The sequence below is a fragment of the Nannospalax galili genome, unplaced genomic scaffold (genome assembly GCF_000622305.1).
Source record: "Nannospalax galili isolate Female #2095 unplaced genomic scaffold, S.galili_v1.0 scaffold47, whole genome shotgun sequence".
NCBI lineage: Eukaryota > Metazoa > Chordata > Mammalia > Rodentia > Spalacidae > Nannospalax > Nannospalax galili.
Window position 1 is genome coordinate 1,231,997 of NW_008357641.1, and position 17,427 is coordinate 1,249,423.

Below are 17,427 nucleotides of genomic sequence, written 5' to 3' on the forward strand. Positions count from 1 at the left end.
ACTTGGGATGGACTGGGGCATTTTTTGATGATTGTTTCACAAGCACTCCTTCTGGCTGGGCATTATGAATGGCTCATACCTGCATCTGGCACAGAGCCTGGTGCCCTTCCTGCATGCCTTTGCCTTCCCACTGTGTCCAGCAGCCTAGCCCTCTTCCAACTTCCCCACTTGGCCCCTGCCACCTCCTACTCGATGGTTACCCCAGCCCAGGGCCAATCTGAAGCATACCTCAAACCCCTTCTCCTGTTTGGTGGGGAACATCCTGCATGTACAGTAGTGGCTGAAGTAGCATTTCTTGGCTAGGTAGAGGTAAGGGCAGGCAGCCACTGGGGGTCTTCAGTAACCCACGGCAGAGACAAAGAACAAGGCTTTAATGTCAAGGTGCTGGGGTTCCCCCAAGGCACAGACACCTCACCAAGATCAAATAAATATATATGCAGGAAGGCAAAGTAGATGGCAGGGCTGGCAGCAGGGCTGCCTGCTGTCCCTGAAGTCTTGGGTGAATCATGGCCCTTGGAAGCAGCTGCACCTAGAACCCTGACTCCTTAGTCACTCTCCGAGTCAGAGTAGTCAGCCACTAGGGAGGCACTGAGGTTGCTGGGCTGTAGGTCCTCTGGGGAGGAGCCTACTGGGGACAGGGCCTGGTCCTTGCAACTCCCCTTGCGCTCCAGTGTCCCACTGGTCCCAGGGGTGTCAGATGTCTCCTGGAGGCCGTCCTGTGGGGACACAGCTTTGTCCTGGGTGGTTCCCTGTGGCTGGCTAGGCTCTGCTGGCTTGGAGCTGCCTGCTGCCTGCTGGAGACTCTCTGGTACTTCTCGGGACCTCCGCCGCACTATGCCCAAGTCCCCTGGGGTGCCTGCGCTGGGAGGCAGTGGTCTGCGGACCTGAGACAGCTTCTGCAGGACACTGGTGGCCTTGCTACCATGTGCACCAGGTCCTTGGGTGGACGGGAACCAGGAGCGGCTGATAATCTCCGTCCGCTTCTGTTTCTGCTTGTCGTCATAGGCTGCAGGGAGGACAGGGTATTGAGCAATGACCCCTTGGGAGTCCATCCCCACCACTGCAGGTAACCCACCCCCCAGCTCTGCAACCTCTGCCTCCCATGAGCCTCCTGGCCAGATGCCACCACTCACAGTCCAGGGTGTGGAATCTGAGCAGGGCGGCCAGCTTGCGGTCGTCCTCTGACTCTGGCACTAGAGGGATGGACAGGCTGGCCTTAGCCTGCAGTGCCTGGTCCCTCTCCTCCTCTTCCTGCACGGCTTTCTTCTTCTCCTGCGGATATAGGAGAAGGGATATCAAAGCCCAACAGGCCTCATTGCAGGTGCTGGGTCTGTTCCCACGCTAAGTGAGGGAAGGGCCCACACAGCACCTGGATGAAGTCACTCCACAAGCTGGAAGCCTGTCACCCTGAAACAAGGCGATGCACCACAGTGTGGCCTTCTCAAGGATGGGCTGAGGGATGACCCACCAGGCAGGTCCTGTCACCTTCCATAAGGGTGGTGGCTGATGCCTGTTATCCCCACATTAAGAGATTGAGGCAGGAGGCTGGAGAGCCTAAAGCCAGCTTGAACCATACTGCCAAGCCCTTTCTGTTCTTTGACACAATCCTCCTGCCTCAGCCTCCTGAGTGCTGGGGCATGAACCACCATATCCAGCTTCTTTTTGAAGTTGGTGTTCAACTTCTGAGCTCAGGTGACCTTCCCGTCTCATCCTGAGTAGCTGGAACTACAGACAGACACAACTGAAACCAGCTTTTTCATGTACAGGGCTCTGCTCTTTAGCCCAGGTTGGACTGTAACTCTGATGCTCTTGCCAGAGTTTCTTCCATGCTAGAATGATAGGCACCAGTCACCATGCATGGCTCCCTGCTTACATGGAAACTTTGACCCCTGTGTGACAGCTGATGTCAGGGTGAGGGCTCACTCTCCTCAATGGGCTCCTTATCCTTAGGGAGCCTGTGTGTGCCTTCTGCCCCCTGAGACAGGACAGGAAGGCTCTGACAGACAGGCCCTCTGTACACAATCTACTGGTGCTTTAATGCCAGACTTCCAGCCTGCACAGCAGTGAGCAATATGTTTCTAGTGTATAAGCTGCCCAGTCTGTGGTATGTATTACAGTATTGGGAATAGAAATGAGGCAGGGGCGAGATGCCTGTGCACACAGTCTGGGACTCAGAGGGAGACATGACCAGCTTGCAGCTGAGTATGGGGGACGTAGGTCAGGACTTGCAGTCTCCCTGTTGTGTCTGTCTGTGCCCCAGCCACATGAAGCTTGGCTCACCCGAAAGCGCCTGCGTAGCATGCTATTCAGGGCAAAGTCGTCCTTCCAGGCATTCTGTGCCTCCTGGATGTGGCTGAGTGTGGGGAGGGCCTTCTTCATCACGCTCCGGTCAGCCTCGCCGTGCTCCAGGCGGAACATGGCATCTGTCTCCAGTTTCTCTTTCTTCTCATGCTCTGCAAGGACCATGAAGGTCTGACTCCAAGGCCTCTGGGGAAGAGGCTTGGGGTGGGTAGAAAGCAGCGGGCACTCACCTGTAGTCAGCACCTGCTCATTGTCCTCCATGTCCCAGCGTTCTTCCTTGCGCTGGGCGCCACTCACGATGACATAGTCGCAGTTGGCAGGGTCTGTTTGCATCTCGATGTAGTTGACACAGAGGTGGCATTTCATTCGGAACCTGGGGACGGGTGAGTCAGGGTGCTGTAGTCCTACCCTGGGTCCTTTCTGTGTACTGAATCCTTCAAGCAGGCCCTGGCACCCAGTGCCACCACACAGTGTTCAGAGGCAACTGCTTTAGAAAAGGTCCTTTCAGGAGCTGGAAAGATGGCTCAGTGGTTAAAAGCACTCAGATCTGGGAGGAGCCTGGGGAAGATAGAGCCAGCGTGCATCCAGAAGAGGACTCAAGAGGCTGAAGATGGGGCTGGGACTCAGATACAGGGCCTATCAGGTCAACCTAGGCTTTAAAGTGAGACCCTGTCTCAAACAAAACTCACTTACGAGAGACTAAAGCTGGCTCTTTCATGAAGTGTGTGTTCACTTATCTGCCCATTCCTGCACCTGTCCATTCCCTCACTTACCAGTCCACCCCCTTCACCCACCTATCCACCCATTCACTTACCCACGTACCCATCCACCTACCCGCCAATCCATCCATCCACTCACCTTGCCACCCATCTACCCACCATCCATTGCTCCATTGGCCATACTGTACCAGGCTGCAAACTAGAAGCTTGGCAGTGGAGTAAGCTAGTTTGTTCCTGGGGGGCTGGGGAGTGGGTGGCAAGTCACAGCAGGGGTCAAGGAGCTACCACACAGTGTTCAGAGGTAACTGCTTTAGGAAAGGGTCTTTTAGGAGCTGGAGAGATGGCTCAGTGGTTAAGAGCACTGACTGCTCTTGCAGAGGACCCGAGTTCAATTCTCAGCACCCACAAGGCAGCTAACAACCATCTGTAACTCTAGTTCCAGGCGATCCAAAGCCCTCTTCTAACCTCCGAGGGCATTGCGCGACATGGGTACACTTATACATATGCAGGCAATACACTCATACATATAAAATAAAAATAGTAAATAAATTAAAAAAAAAAGAAAAGGTCCCTTTAAAGGTGGTGTTTGAGCAGCAACCAAGGGATAGGGCCATGTTGTTACCTAGAGAAGCACATTCTGTATGGAGGGCAGAGATGGGAGTCCCTTGGGTGTGATGAATAGAGGCTTTGTGGCCTGGAGCAGGGTGAGTGGTTGGGAGGAGGGGAAGGGCCTTGTGATCCAGGAGAGGGCTTGGCTTTTACTGGGGAAGATGAGAGCCATAAAGAGTTCTTCAGAAGCCGGGCATGGTGGTGCACACCTTTGATCCCAGCACTTGGGAGGCAGAGGTAGGTAGATCTCTGATTTCCAGGCCAGCCTGGTCTACATAGTGAGTTCCAGGCCATCTGGGGCTACAGGGAAACTCTGTCTCAAAAAGACCAAAAAAAAAAAAAGAGTTCTTTGGGGAGTGACATGTGTAACTGGCAGGTCAAGAAGGACAATCCCACAGAGAACTGGGGAGGGTGTCAAGTTCCCTTCCCCTTCAAAATGCCTCTATAGGCCTTTATCCTGTGGCCACACCTATCCACAAGATGCCACCAGCTGCTCCTACCTGTAGATGGGGGTCGTGTAATAATTGCCAACCTTCTTCTTTTCTGCATTGTAGCGCACACCTGAGAGGGCAGAGAGAGAGAGACAGAGAATAGACGCTGTGGCCAGGGAACCTCCAGCATATTTTCTCTGGGTGGGAGGCAGACAAGTTGGTATTTTGTTGCCTGCAAGGGCAGGCAACATTCTTTCAAGGAAAGAATGGAATTGAAGAGGCACTCAAGCCACAGGCAAATGTGGTCTGGAGCTGGAGAGCAGGTTCCAACCCTGTTTCTACTCCAGCTCCAACTGAACAGCCGTAAGCAAGAAGCCTTTCCCTCTCTGGGCCTCAGTTTCCCATCTAGTCAACAAAGACAATGGTACTTCCCACTGCACAGGGCTCTGGAAAATCCTTCTAAAGATCTGGATGTGGGGCATGTCTATGAACCTAGCACTTGGGAAGCAGAGGCAGGGGGATGGAATCTGAGGTCAGCCTGGGTTACAGAGCCAGACCCTGTCTCAATAAATACATACATACATAGTACCCAAGTGAAGGAAGGGTCAGCTTCCTACACCTTTAGAACATTTTAAGATTTTTCTCCTGGCTAGGTGATACATATTCTTGCCTTTTGGCCTTGACTGACAGAGCTTAAGCTAATCAGCTGGGTTTGGGTGTTTGTGCTGCGGCCTGGTTGGGTTTTCTTCCAGGGCAAACTGCATTAGCCTGGGCTGGAGTATGGATGTACCAGAGGGTAAGCTCCAACTGAGACACACCCCGAAGGAGGCATCCTGTTTCCAGTGTGGTAGTTATTACAGTGTGTATTTGGGCTGCCATCTTAGCTTTGTGGCTCCTAATCCCTCTCCAAGGAAGGTCACAGGCATGACAGTGAGTCTGTCCCATAGCCAGTAACAGTGACTCTCCTCTGCCCCTGCCTTTCCTTTCTACTGCCCTGGTGCTGGTTTGAAAGAAGGTTCCTGCCCTGTTCTTACCCAGTGGAAGATCCTAAGACCCTGCTCATTGCAGAGGGGCCCTGCCCTGTCCCAGAAGGACAAGTCCTACCAAGAAGACTGTGAGTAGTGGACTGTGGGCTATCAGCAATCTTGCTTGTGTGATGATTGTGTGATGAGGCCTCCATGAGGCATGAAGGGCTTATAGGCAGCTGGACTGGGAGTGGCTCCTGGGGGGGATCCCATATACTCCATGCCACTTGTCTCTCACATGCTATCTACACACCTAGGAGCCAATCATCCACCCATCTGCCATCTACAATCATCCATTCATCTACCATCTAATTGCTGATCACCCATCAATCTACCATCTATCTACAATCATTCTTCTACCATCTATCTTCAATCATCCATCCATTTACCAATCATCCATCTATCCATCCATCCATCCATCCATCCATCATCATCATAATCCCACCCACCATCTATTTACAATCGTCTATCCATCCACTAACTATCTACAATCATCCATCAATCACCCATCCATCTATGATCCATCCATCCATTCATCCATCCATCCACCCACCTACCTACATATCTATGTTCATCTTTGGTTGCATTTTATTTTTTGCAGTGCTAAAGTTAAACCCAGGGCTTTGCATGTGCCAGGAAAGCATTCTATCACTTAGTCATGTGCCCACCTCTTGCTTTTTGGAGAGTGCTTCACTATGGAGTCCAGGCTAGCTTATACCTCCCAATCCTTCTGCCTCAGCCTCCCTGGCTCTGGGATGACAGGTGTGCACCATTGATTCTGCTTTAGTATTCTATAATAGATGTGTTCCCTTCAGCTCCTGGGGCTGTGGGATTCTGAGCTACACTTGCTGGCCAGTTGCCCAGGGAAACCCAGTTGGGGGTGGAGATTGGACTCTGAGGGGTGGTCTTGGGGACTGTGCTTCCCTCTGGGGGCTCTGACAGAACCAAACGGATTAGAGGTCACGCGAGGCACCAGCTGCTCAGAACTACTTGGTGTAGCGTAGTTCCCCTATTAGGTGTCAGAGGGATGGCCTGGGGGCAGCAAGATGGCTCAGTGGGTAAAGATGCTTGTGCTAAGTCTGAAGATCTGAGTTCAATCCCTGGGACCCATGTGTTGGAAAGAGAACTGACATCCATAAGGTGTCCTCTGACCTCCATACATGCATGAGTATGCACACAAACACACAATAAATAAATAAATAAATAAATAAATAAATAGGTTAAATTTAAAAACAGAAGAGCTTATGTGGATTAACAGTTTTAAACCAAGATGTCTGTTCCTCATTCCAGAGGAAGTCAATAGGTGTTACCTCCCAAGGTTTCAGGGCTGCTGGGCTTGTGGCTGATGACAGTGAGACCAGATGGTGTGTATGTTCCAACTCTCTGTATAGACCACATGTCTTAGGGAGCACCCTGGACACCAAGCGTGGGTTCTCATACCACCTCATTTACAGACTGGGAAACTAAGGCACACAAAGGTCAGCCACTGGCTAAAGGTCACCATGTTAGTGAGTAGCAGAGACAGGATGTGGACCCAAGGGCCCAGTGTGATCATTCTGCAACTTAGGCACCTGCCACCTTCCCAATTCCTCCTTGGGCCCTCCTGGGGGTGTCTCATAGCCAGGTGGGTATGGGGCAGGCAGGCTCAGGGTGAGGAGCTGGGCAGAGAAGCTGGGGGATGAAGTGCTAGATGGGCATGGGGTAAGCACAACTCACCCATGCCAATGTGATTCTTGCAACCATCACACCAAATGTTGTATGGCATCTCAAATCTGCAGAAACAGACAGAATCTTTCATTCCTTCTTTTTTAAGATTTATTTTTACCAGGCATGGTGGTGCACACCTTTAGTCCCAGTACTCTGGAGGCAGAGGCAGGAGGATCTCTGTGAGTTGAAGGCCAGCTGGGGACAGGGAAATCCTGTCTCAAAAAGACCAAAAAAAAAAAAAAAGATCTTATTTTGTGTGTTTTGCCTGCATGTATGTAAGTGTACTATGTACATGCACCACAGGTACCAGATCCCTTGGAACTGGAATTGTAGACAGTTGTTAGCCATGTGGGTGCTGGGAACCAAACCCTGGTACTCTGCAAGAGCAGTCAGTGCTCTTAATGACTGAGTCATTTCAGTCCCTGGTTTTTCTTTTCTTACATTATTTATTGTGTGTGAATATGTGAGCCAGCACATGCCATGGTGCATGTCTGAAGGTCAGAGGACAACTTTCAGGAATTGGTTCTCTCCTTCTACCCTGTTGAGTTCTAGGGATGGAACTCAGGTTGTCAAGCTTGGTGGCAAGGGCCTTTACCTGCTGGGCCATCTTGTCAGCCCCTTTCTTCTTGGGGTGGGGTCTGGGTATGTTGCCCAGGCTGTCCTGGAACTCTTGGACTCAAGTAATCCTTCTGCTTCAGCCTGCCCAGTATCTAGAAGCCAGGTGAGCCCTTGTTCAGGCTGCTGCTTTTCCTCCTATGGCTTGTCCCACCCAGACGGGGGGTCTGGCTCTAGCCCTAGAATCAGTACCCACTTTGGGCAATCAGGACAGAAGGGACAGCAGGCCAGGCCTGGGTCTTGGCCTCAGGACACCCTGCATGCTCTGCTTGCTGTCAAACCATGATGCTGCTGGCTGAGAAGCCCAGGCTGGCCCACTGGAGAAAAAGATCCACTGTGGAGCAGTCTAGTTGTATAGGCAAAGGCCCCACTGGACTAATCAGTCCCCAGGTACTAACCCTGCTCCCACAAAAGCAGCAAGAAGGCCTAGCTAGGCTCTTCCAAGCCCAGAAGAAGCACCCAGACTCATTAGCAATAGCAAATGCTTATTGCTTTATTATACAGCAATAGATGACTAGTACAATGCCTTTCTACTTTAGGGAATTATGATCTCATAGCCCTGGGCCAATCAATCAGAGGACATGAGACATGCAAGGAGGCCTGAAGGGGGAGGTCTTGGGGAAAGGAGTGGGCAGCGTCTTACCGGATGACAAGGATGCCTTGTGACAGCTTCCGAGCCCGTTCCCGAAGAGGGTGGCTGTTGTGATATCGGTTGAGAGAGCCATGCTGTGGAAAGGGTGAAGGCAGGTGAGCAGGGCCAGGCTGAGAGCTCACAGCATCTGCTGAGCCCAGCTTTCAGGGAACAGAACCTCCGGGGCAGGAAGGCTTCAAGCTTATATCCCACGAGCAGCATGTGAGGATGGAGGTCTTGGTAAAGGGCTTCCAGGAGCCCTCAGGGATGCCAGTGTCCCCGGAAGTCACCTATATGCAATGTCCAGACACCTGGGTGGAGCCCTCCAGCTTCCTCTTGGGGACCTGCGATGCCTCTCAGGTGACCTGTGACACCTGGTCCCATGTCAGTGCCAAGGACTAGACACCTCATTGTGCTGCTGGGGAGTCACCAGAAGTGCAGCCTGCTGACACTTCTTGTGACCTGGGGTGTGGAGCTCTTGGGCTCAGGATCACATGAAGCTCCTGATCAGGAGCTCAAAGAACTGAGCTATCTTGTGTGAATGACCTCCACTGTGCTCTCCTGAGCCTCAGCTTCCCCTCTGTCACCTGGGGACAGTGACTGTCATTCCTCCAGGTTCTTTGGGGAGGATCGTGATAATGATACTGTCAATTGTTCCCTGGGACATCTGTATGTCTCCTCATTTTAACTCCCCATAGACTCCATGAGCTCTGGCACTTCATTTCCTGACATACTGGGCACTTAGCATCAACATGAGAACTTTGCTCAGGGTCACAGGCAGCTGGAGCACTTGGGCCCTGAGTGCTCACTGTGTGAGGATGTGGCCACAAAGAGGACAGGTGAACATCCCTATTCTTGCAGTAGGTGCTCCAGTAGGGAAGGCTGACAGCACGCACGCACGCACGCACGCACAAAATGAGGCCCAGGGGCTGTGAAGATCAGAAAAGGAGCAGGTAATGTGATAAGGAGCAAGACCACAGTCAGAGAGACTGCTGCACAGGAGACCCAGGCTATGTAGGCTTCCCAACCTTTTGACATAATGTCATTGTTATTAAGCTTCTTGTTTGAGAACTGTGTGATCAAGTTATGAAAAAAGCAGGGCTCAGTGGTTAAAGAACACTTGTTGTTCTTCTAGAGAATCTGGGTTTGAGTCCCAGCACCCACACAGCTGCTAACAACAGTCCATAACTCCAGGTCCAGGGGGTCCAACGCCCTCTTCTGGCCTCTGTGGGCGTTGTGCACACATGGTGTACTTACATACATGCAGGCAAAACACTCACATACATAAAATAAAAATAAAATATAAAAAATCCAAATAATCTCTAAAAATCAAAAATAAGAAACAAAATCTAATTAAAAAAGGCAACATATATTTAAAAATCTCACTGTTTTAAGTAAGTTTGAGATTTCAGGTTGGGCTACATGTGATCCATGGACCACAGGCTGGATGCTTCTGAGATGGAGGATGTGGCTGGGGGAAGAAGCTTGAACTGGGATGGTGACAGGCTCTGATCCAGGCCTGAGTGCTCAGCCCCAGCTTAGCTCTGATATAAACTTGATAAACTGGGTGCTAGGCACAGAACACAAGGTTATCCTGGACAACTGGTGTCACTCAGGAGAGCAGAGATCAAGGGGTGCCAACCCCTCTACAATCCTGGTGCCAATTAAGGGCACCTATGTTATGCAGCAGAGGCACTGTCTTACCTTCTCGGGATTGAAATCTGGAGGGTAGTACTTGTTCACACCTTTTCTTTCACCCTGAAAACAAAAAGGAGATGTAAGTTAGACAAGACCTTCCAGGGCCTGGGACATGCTTACAGCCCTGCCAACATCTCATCATCAGTAACTATAGCTCTGAAAGCTTCCTTCAGGCCCATACTATTTTACATACTATTTTTGGGACCATGGCTGACAGTGACTTGAGACAGGGCCTCACATAGGGCAGGTTGGCCTCTAATTTGCTATGTAGCTGAGGATGACCTTAACTCCTGAGCCTCCTGCCTTCACCTCCCAAGTGCTGAGATCACAGGTATGTGCTACCACAGGCAGTTAATGTGCTTGGGAGAGACCTGGGGCTTCCTGAATATGAGATTCATGTGAGTTAGACCCCAAGCCCACTTTTTTTCTGAGGTAGAGCTTTATTCCATAGCCTATTCCATAGGCAGGCTTCCAACTCAAAGCAATCCTCCTTCTTCAGCCTTCTGAGTGCTGGGATTATAGGGTATGCCACTATAACCCTCTGGCCTTCTCAACGAAATGCTGGCAGCCATCCATGGGATATACTTAAGACCACACTCCCACCCTCCAGAGCTATGGCTGTCAAACTGGCAGCAGCAGGATCACTGGCATGGTGGCTGGACAGTGGGATGCTTGGAGGCTCCTGGGACAACAGAGACTCAGAGCCTAGGACATATGTGTTCACAGAAGCACAGTTCAGACAGCAGGTAGAAACAAGTGACAAAGATGTCTACCAACAGGGGCTGCAGAGATGGTTCAGCAGTTAAGAGCACTGACTGCTTTTGCAGAGGGATCTGGGTTCAGTTCCCAGCACCCACATGGTGGCTAACAACTGTCCTTAACTCCAGTTCCAGGGGATCTGATGCCCTCTTCTGTCCTCCTCAGGCACTGCATGACATGAGTGAACTAACAGGCAATACACTCATACACATAAAATAAAAATAAATTAACAAAAAAAAGATGCCGGGCGTGGTGGCACATGCCTGTAGTCCCAGCATTTGGGAGGCAGAGGCAGGCGGATCTCTGTGAGTTCAAGGCCAGCCTGGTTTACATAGTCAGTTCCAGGACCGGGAAACCCTGTCTCAAAAAGACAAAAAAAAAAAAAGAAAGATGTCTACCAACAGGTACATTTTGGAAATGTATGATCCAGGGCTGTGGGCAGCCTGGTAAGACACTTGCCCAGAATCTTGATGCTACCCCAGCTGAGGGAAAAAACAGCCCTTCCACACAGTGCACAGAGTATTACACAGCCACAAAGGGATGACATACTGACAACTCATGATAGCTGAACCTTGAACTGAATGAAAGGAGCCAGACACAACATCCCACAGTGCACTACAGCACACAGAGTGTACACAAAACATCAAAGTGCACAGCACACCACAAGCATACAGCGTGCTACATAACATAACATGTTCGTGGAAGGCAGAGTCTGGAAGCAGCTAAATGGCTGTGGGGAGGGAGGGATGAAGACCGACAACTCGGGGTACAGGGCAGTGGCAGGGCCCTTGCCCGGCAGGTACAAGGCTATATCCCCAGCACTGCATAAGCTGGGTGTGGTGGAACACAACTGTGATCCTTGCATGTGGGAGGTAGAGGCAGGAGGACCAGGAGTTCAAGATCATCCTCAGCTACAAAGCACCGAGAAGAAAGCGGGAGAAGCAGGAGGAGCGAGACCCGTATGGAGAGAGGACTGGCTCTGCAGCGGCTTTAGTGTCCAGCAAAGGTCTGCAGCCACCATCCAATCACCTTCCAGCAATCACCTTCCACCTTAGAGCCCTGGGGTAGAGCTGGCCTAGGTCAGGCAGCTTGGTGTGGGGCTTCCTGGGGATGGGGGCAGGGCTGCCAGGAAGCGGAGTTGCCCCAGGCTGTACCAGAGACCAGGCTTTCTACTCACCATCTTGGGAGCCGCCCACTGGTCCTAGCTAGCAAGGCTGTAACTGGAAACTGAATCCAGCAGTTCAGGTGCTGCCCTCCTGTGGAGCCAGTCAATCCTCTGCAGTGGGGTGCTGTCCTCCAGTGGAGCTCCTCAATCCACTTGGTGGGGTGCTGCCCTCCTGTAGACCTAGACAGAGGCTGCAGGCTGCCTATGACATGGTCTGTGGAAGTTTGGTTCTTCCTATTTCTGGAAGATCACAATAATTCTGAGTTGTAACCAGGATACTGGGCCTCCACAGGGCACAGGAGCACCCAGGGAGGGAGGGCACAAAGGAGTAGAGACAGAGAGAAAGAGCTTGGCTCCTGATTCTGGCCTAGGATGGGCTGGCCCAGCCCATCCCAGGTTGCAGACTCTTCTTCCAGCCTAAGCCTGGCTGGCCACAGAAGCTGCAGGGTTTTTTTTTTTTTAATTTAATTTTGTTATATATTGTGTGTGCCTGTATGTGTGGAAGTCAGAGGACAGCTTTGTGACGCGGGTTCTCTCCTTCCTTCATGTGGGTTCTTGGACTGAATGCAGCTTTCCAGGCTTGTGTGGCAAGCACTTTTACCCACTGAGCCACCTTGCTGGCCCAAAGTTTTAGCTGCTTTTAATAGACACCCAGGGGTTGGTGACTCCAAGGTTAAGAGCACTTGCAGCTCTTGCAGAGTGCTCCAGTTGAGTTCCCAGCTCCCACATCAGGTAGCTCACAACTGCCTGTAACTCCAGCTCCAGGGGATCTGGTGCCCTCCTCTGGCCTCCACCCACACACATGTGGTGCACAATCACACATGTACATATAAATAAAAATAAAATCTTGAAAAACAGATGGTGGGCCGGCTCCAACCTGCAGGTCTGTCCACCAGTTCCTGGCTTACCTAGCCTTGGACTTCTATGCTCTCAGGAGCTCAAGTATCAGGTTCAGTCTGGATCCTATCACAACTGTGGACCAATTGTGACAGGATGACTAATGAGGACCTGCCCAGCATCAGAAGCTCACAGTGGCATGAAGTCTGATGGGGTGGGGCAAAGCCCCAGATCCAAACTGGGGTACCAGAACCCTGAATCTGTGTTCATTTAGGATCTCCCAACTTTCCTCATCTTCTTGTAAGAAAAATTCAAAAGATTTATTTTATTGATTACTCATTATTTTATTATGTGTGCATGTGAATGCAGGAGCTGGAGTTACAGGAGATTGTGAGCTGCCTGACATGCGTCCTGGGAACCGAACACAGATCTGAAAGTGCAGCAAGGTCTCTGAACCACTGAGCCATCTCTCCAGCCCCTAAATTTTAAAAACTGCTATTTATAGCCTGGTGTGGTGGCGCACCCCTTCGATCCCAGCACTCCAGAGGCAGTCGGATCTCAGTGAGGTCAAGGCCAGTCTGGTCTACACTGTGAGTTCCAGGCCAGCTGGGGCTACAAGGAGACTCTGTCTCAAAAAGACGAAAAAAAAAAATCCCATTTATTATTATTACTATTATTGTGTGCGTGTGGTGGTCATAGGACAACTTTCCGGAGTCAGTTCTCTCCTTCCACCATACGGGTCCCGGGGATCAAACTCAGGTCGTCAGGCGGCCGCAAGCGCCTTGCAGGCTGAGCTATCTCGCCGGTCCTCAAGCCCTTTTTAATAAGCACCATGTTCCGCACTCTAGCCCTCACCGCGCTGAGCAGGGCTTGGAGGGCTCATCTTCCCCCATGAGGACGCCTAGGGGCCTCTGAATGACCAGCGCGGGGGGTCTCACGTCCGCAGGCCCGGTAGTTTCGGTGCCGGGTGGGAAGACACCAGTGAGATCCCCCCAATTACGGCTGCAACCTGCAGCTCGTACCTACCTGCCCTTCTGCTGACGTCACGCCCGGAAGTGCGCCCCAGGGCCGCAGAGGAGCGTAGTGCCCTCCTCGTGGGATGAGGACGCATGTGCAAGGCGGGACGAGGCAGCTGCGCCACGTTGATTGGCTGAGAGCTGTACACGCCGCGCGCTGTCTCCGACGAGCGGACCAATCCAGGTCTGTCCACAGCCTCTCGTCAGCGCTCCGCCCCTTCTCGCCCCGCCCACTCCTTGAGGTCCAGTCCTTGGCGGCCGCCTTGGCCCGTCCCCGAAGCTCTGCTGTCTGCTCTGAATCCACCGGTGGTTTGCGCGGTGGCTCCTGCTGGAATGGCTAGTGAATCGGAAATTGATTTTCCATTTTAAATCTTTGGTTGGTTATTTGTTTGATTTATTAGTTTATGGATATCAGGGGATTGCTTGCAGGAGTCGGTTCTCTTCTTTCAACACGTGGTTCCTCCGGATCGTGCTCAGGCTTAGTGGCCAAGCAACTTTACCAGTTGAGCCTTCTATCGGGTTCTTTGTATTTCTTTTTCTTTTTTGGTGTTTTTGAGACAGGGTCTTCCCCAGCTGACCTGGAACTCGCTATGTAGACCAGGCTGGCCTCGAACTCACAGAGGTCCCCCTGCCTCTGCCTCCCAAATTGCTGGGATTAAAGGCGTGCGCCACCACTCCCGGCTGTATTTCTTTTTTTAATCCGCGTGCCTCTGTGCCTCCGAGCGCTGGAATTGAAGGCCTGCGCCACGACACCCGGCTGTGGGTTTTATTATTTTTATTTATGTGTATGCGTGTATTGCCTGCATGTAGGTAAGTGCACGCGTGTCCTGCAATGCCCGCGGAGGACAGAAGAGACTGTCGGATCCCCTGGAACTGGAGTTACAGACAGCTGTTAGTTGCCATGTGGGTGCTGGGATTCGAACCCAGGTCTTCTGCCAGAACAGAAGCCATCTCTCCACCCCCGCCCCTGGCTGTGGGTTTTTAAGATTTTATTTATGAGTATGTGTGTTTGAGTGCATGCCTGCAGAGGCTAAAAGAGGGCATCGGACCACCTAGAGCTGGAGTTACAGGTGGTTGTGAGCCACTAGATTTGGGTGCTGGGAACAGAACTGTAGAACAGCAGCAACTGCAGAGCCATCTCCTTTTGTTTTGATTTGAGACAAGATCTCACTACGTAGATCTGCCTACCCCTGCCCCTAACCTATGGATTTTTGAGAATGGATCTCATGTAGCCAGGGATGGGGTTGAATTCTTGATCCTCCTGCCTCCCTAGTATTGGGATTACAGGTGCGATGGTCTTATTTATTTATGGAGTTTTGAGACAGCACACCCACACTAAAATTAGAATCATCTGAGAAAAAAAACCTCTGGGCATGTTAATGGAGATTCTAGATTAGGTTGAGGTGGGAAGACACTATCCCATAGTCTGGGATCCAGTAGTGACCAGAAAGGAGAAAGTGAGCTGGGCAGCAGTGTTCACCTCTTTCTGCCTCTTGACTGGCTGCGAGTGACTAGCTGCCTCTCACTTCTGCTGCCATGCCTTCCCTGTCCACGTATCCTGCAACTGATGACATCATAATGGTGGAATCATAATGTCCCCATGGTCTGCTATGTAGCAGTTTCCTCCAAATTGAAACACTTGGTCCAGTAGGGTGGGGGAGGCTTATGATATTCTGAAGGTAAACAAAATACCGTGTATCTGGGGAAAGTGGAAACTTGCAAGATGCTTGAAGGCTGCTCCCCAGCTTTCTAGAAGGAGTAAACAACTGCTGGAATAGGAGTGTGTGACCAGGCTGCCAAGAGGAGACCCCTTCAACCTGTTGAATTATTGTGCCGAGAGCTTCACGGATGCAGCTCTTGTGAGTTGGCACCCGTGTTGAGTGGGGTTTTTCATAATACAGTGACTATTAAGTCATCCCTGGTCCTGTAAGTAACCCCTCACCCACACTCCTGGTAGTAACCCCATTGGTTCACCAGGTTGGAATTTGGTGCAGTCCTTCCTTTGGTCTATCATGGACTCCCTTTCCAGGGTAGATGTGTGTGTTGTGTCTCCCCAGAAAGTCTGTTACACAACACTGGGCACCCGGTAGAGGGACATGACAGAACCAAAGATGAGTTGGGGAGGAATGATTGCATAGTTCTGGCTGTGGGTAGTAAAGCATGCAGCTGAGGGTGGAGCATCCTCAGGGAATTCCAATGCGTCCATCCTTTCCCATGTGGTATGTGGTATGGGCCTTTTTGCTGTGGCAGTGGCTGCATGGGTCTTACATGGGTTGTGAGATGTGTAACTAAGGCAGAGCCAGTGGGAGTGTCTGTTGGGAGAATCCCAGTGTTGAGTAGGCATGTCCTCCGAGGAAACTAGAACTGAACCCCCAGAGACTCAGGTGGGGAGGGGTCTAGAGACAGTAGTTGAGAAGTGCTGAGTGCACTGGGAAAGTTCATGTGTTTGTAAATGACCCTTTGAAATTTGTTGGCAAGCCCAAATAAATATTCTTATTCCCCAAACTGTAACTTAAGAGGAACATTTTGATGGTTTAGTTAGAACCGCTGGGAACCTAACCCAGTTTTTCTGTAAGAGCAGCCAGTGCTCTTAACTGCTGAGCCATTTCTCCAGCCCCCTGAATTACGGACTTTTAAACAAGCAGTTTGTCTCAGAGTGGCTTGTGAGTCTGTGGGATGCGGGAGCAGATGTGATCAATCCAAGTGCTAGAGACGCAGAACATCTGGGTGACATACCCACCTGTCTCCAAACACCTGAGGTGGGATGAGGGGACTGTCTGGGATGAATGGGCTCATGTGAGCCATTGCGGACACTTGGTTACTACCACTAGGTCCTCATGGATATTAAGGAATGGAAGATGACAGAGGAAGGACAGGCATTACTGAGGGAACTGGGATAACAGAAGTTGTGTGTTTGATCCTCTCTTTACTGGGACAGATAGAACTATGTCCACAGGAGAGTTAAACAAAATTGATTCTGTGGGAACCTCAAGACTGGTGTGGGGCATTAGTGGCTTTGTGGAGCACCATAGTGGGGTGTGGTCTTTATATAGTAGGAGAGGCTCTGTCCATCTAAAGTGGCTTAGATCAGCATGTCAATCAGGCCTGTAAAGACAAAAAAAGGGGGTGGTCTGTCCAGATTACTTGGAGGCAAACTGGAGGTCCTAAAAGCTGACAAAAATTCAAATGCTGTGCAAATTTTAGAGCCTGACAAGAGTTCACAGAAGGCATCAGTGATGAAACAAAATAAAAAGATCAGGCTTGTCCCTGGGGTGGGCAGTCATATGCCAGAGTAAGCTATGGACATTTTTTTTTTTTTTCCAGCTGGAAAGTATGCTGGGGTAGAAACTGTCCACAGTCTCGGGCTCCCACAGAAGTCACATGTGGCTGAGGAAGTGGCAATGACTAGCTGCATCCTGGAGCCTCAGCCTTCAGGAACCAACTTAGCACGAGCATAGCCCTGCTCCTTATTGCATGTGGGTCTGGCCAAGCAGTATGAGACAGTCCCAATAGACCCATCAAGGGGTGGGGAGATGCACACATGGCTCCCTGGAAGCACCCCAGGATAAGAAAGGAGCATGGTCTGGGTAGATGACCACAACTATGGAAAGGCAGTGCCTCCCAATTGTCTCTGCTCTTTTTTTTAAAGTTTTTAAAAGTTAGTTTAATTTTATGTTCATGAATGTTTTGCCTGCACGTATGTAAGCGCATCCCTATTGTGCAAAGCCCATGGAGGCCAGAAGAGGGCATTGAATCCTCTGGAACTGGAGTTATAGATGGTTGTTTCCCAATATATGGGTACTGGGAATTGAACCCAGATCCTCCAGAAGAATAGCCAGTGCTCTTACTGCAGAGCCATCTTTCCAGCCCCCAACACTGCCCTTCTGACTGAATAACTGATACAAATGATGGGG

The 17,427-nt window shown here is 50.9% G+C and overlaps 1 protein-coding gene across 2 annotated transcripts; it reads right to left on the reverse strand.

Annotated features, from left to right (window-relative positions):
- Positions 1 to 354: 354 nt before the first annotated feature.
- On the reverse strand, positions 355 to 13,611 carry Ccdc130 (coiled-coil domain containing 130). Of its 2 annotated transcripts, none has more exons than XM_008855436.3 (10): positions 13,524 to 13,611; positions 11,673 to 11,900; positions 9,743 to 9,796; positions 8,051 to 8,133; positions 6,802 to 6,857; positions 4,130 to 4,190; positions 2,532 to 2,674; positions 2,281 to 2,453; positions 1,134 to 1,272; positions 355 to 1,006 (listed from the first exon to the last, which is right to left on the reverse strand). In XM_008855436.3, exons 2-10 carry the CDS (start codon positions 11,673 to 11,675, stop codon positions 546 to 548), a joined length of 1,173 nt encoding a protein of 390 aa, XP_008853658.1. In that variant the 5' UTR covers positions 11,676 to 11,900; positions 13,524 to 13,611; the 3' UTR covers positions 355 to 545. The 2 variants fall into 2 exon arrangements, with proteins under 2 accessions (XP_008853658.1, XP_008853659.1); XM_008855437.3 differs by having other exon boundaries at positions 11,673 to 11,840; positions 13,524 to 13,595.
- Between the last annotated feature and the right edge of the window lie 3,816 nt (positions 13,612 to 17,427).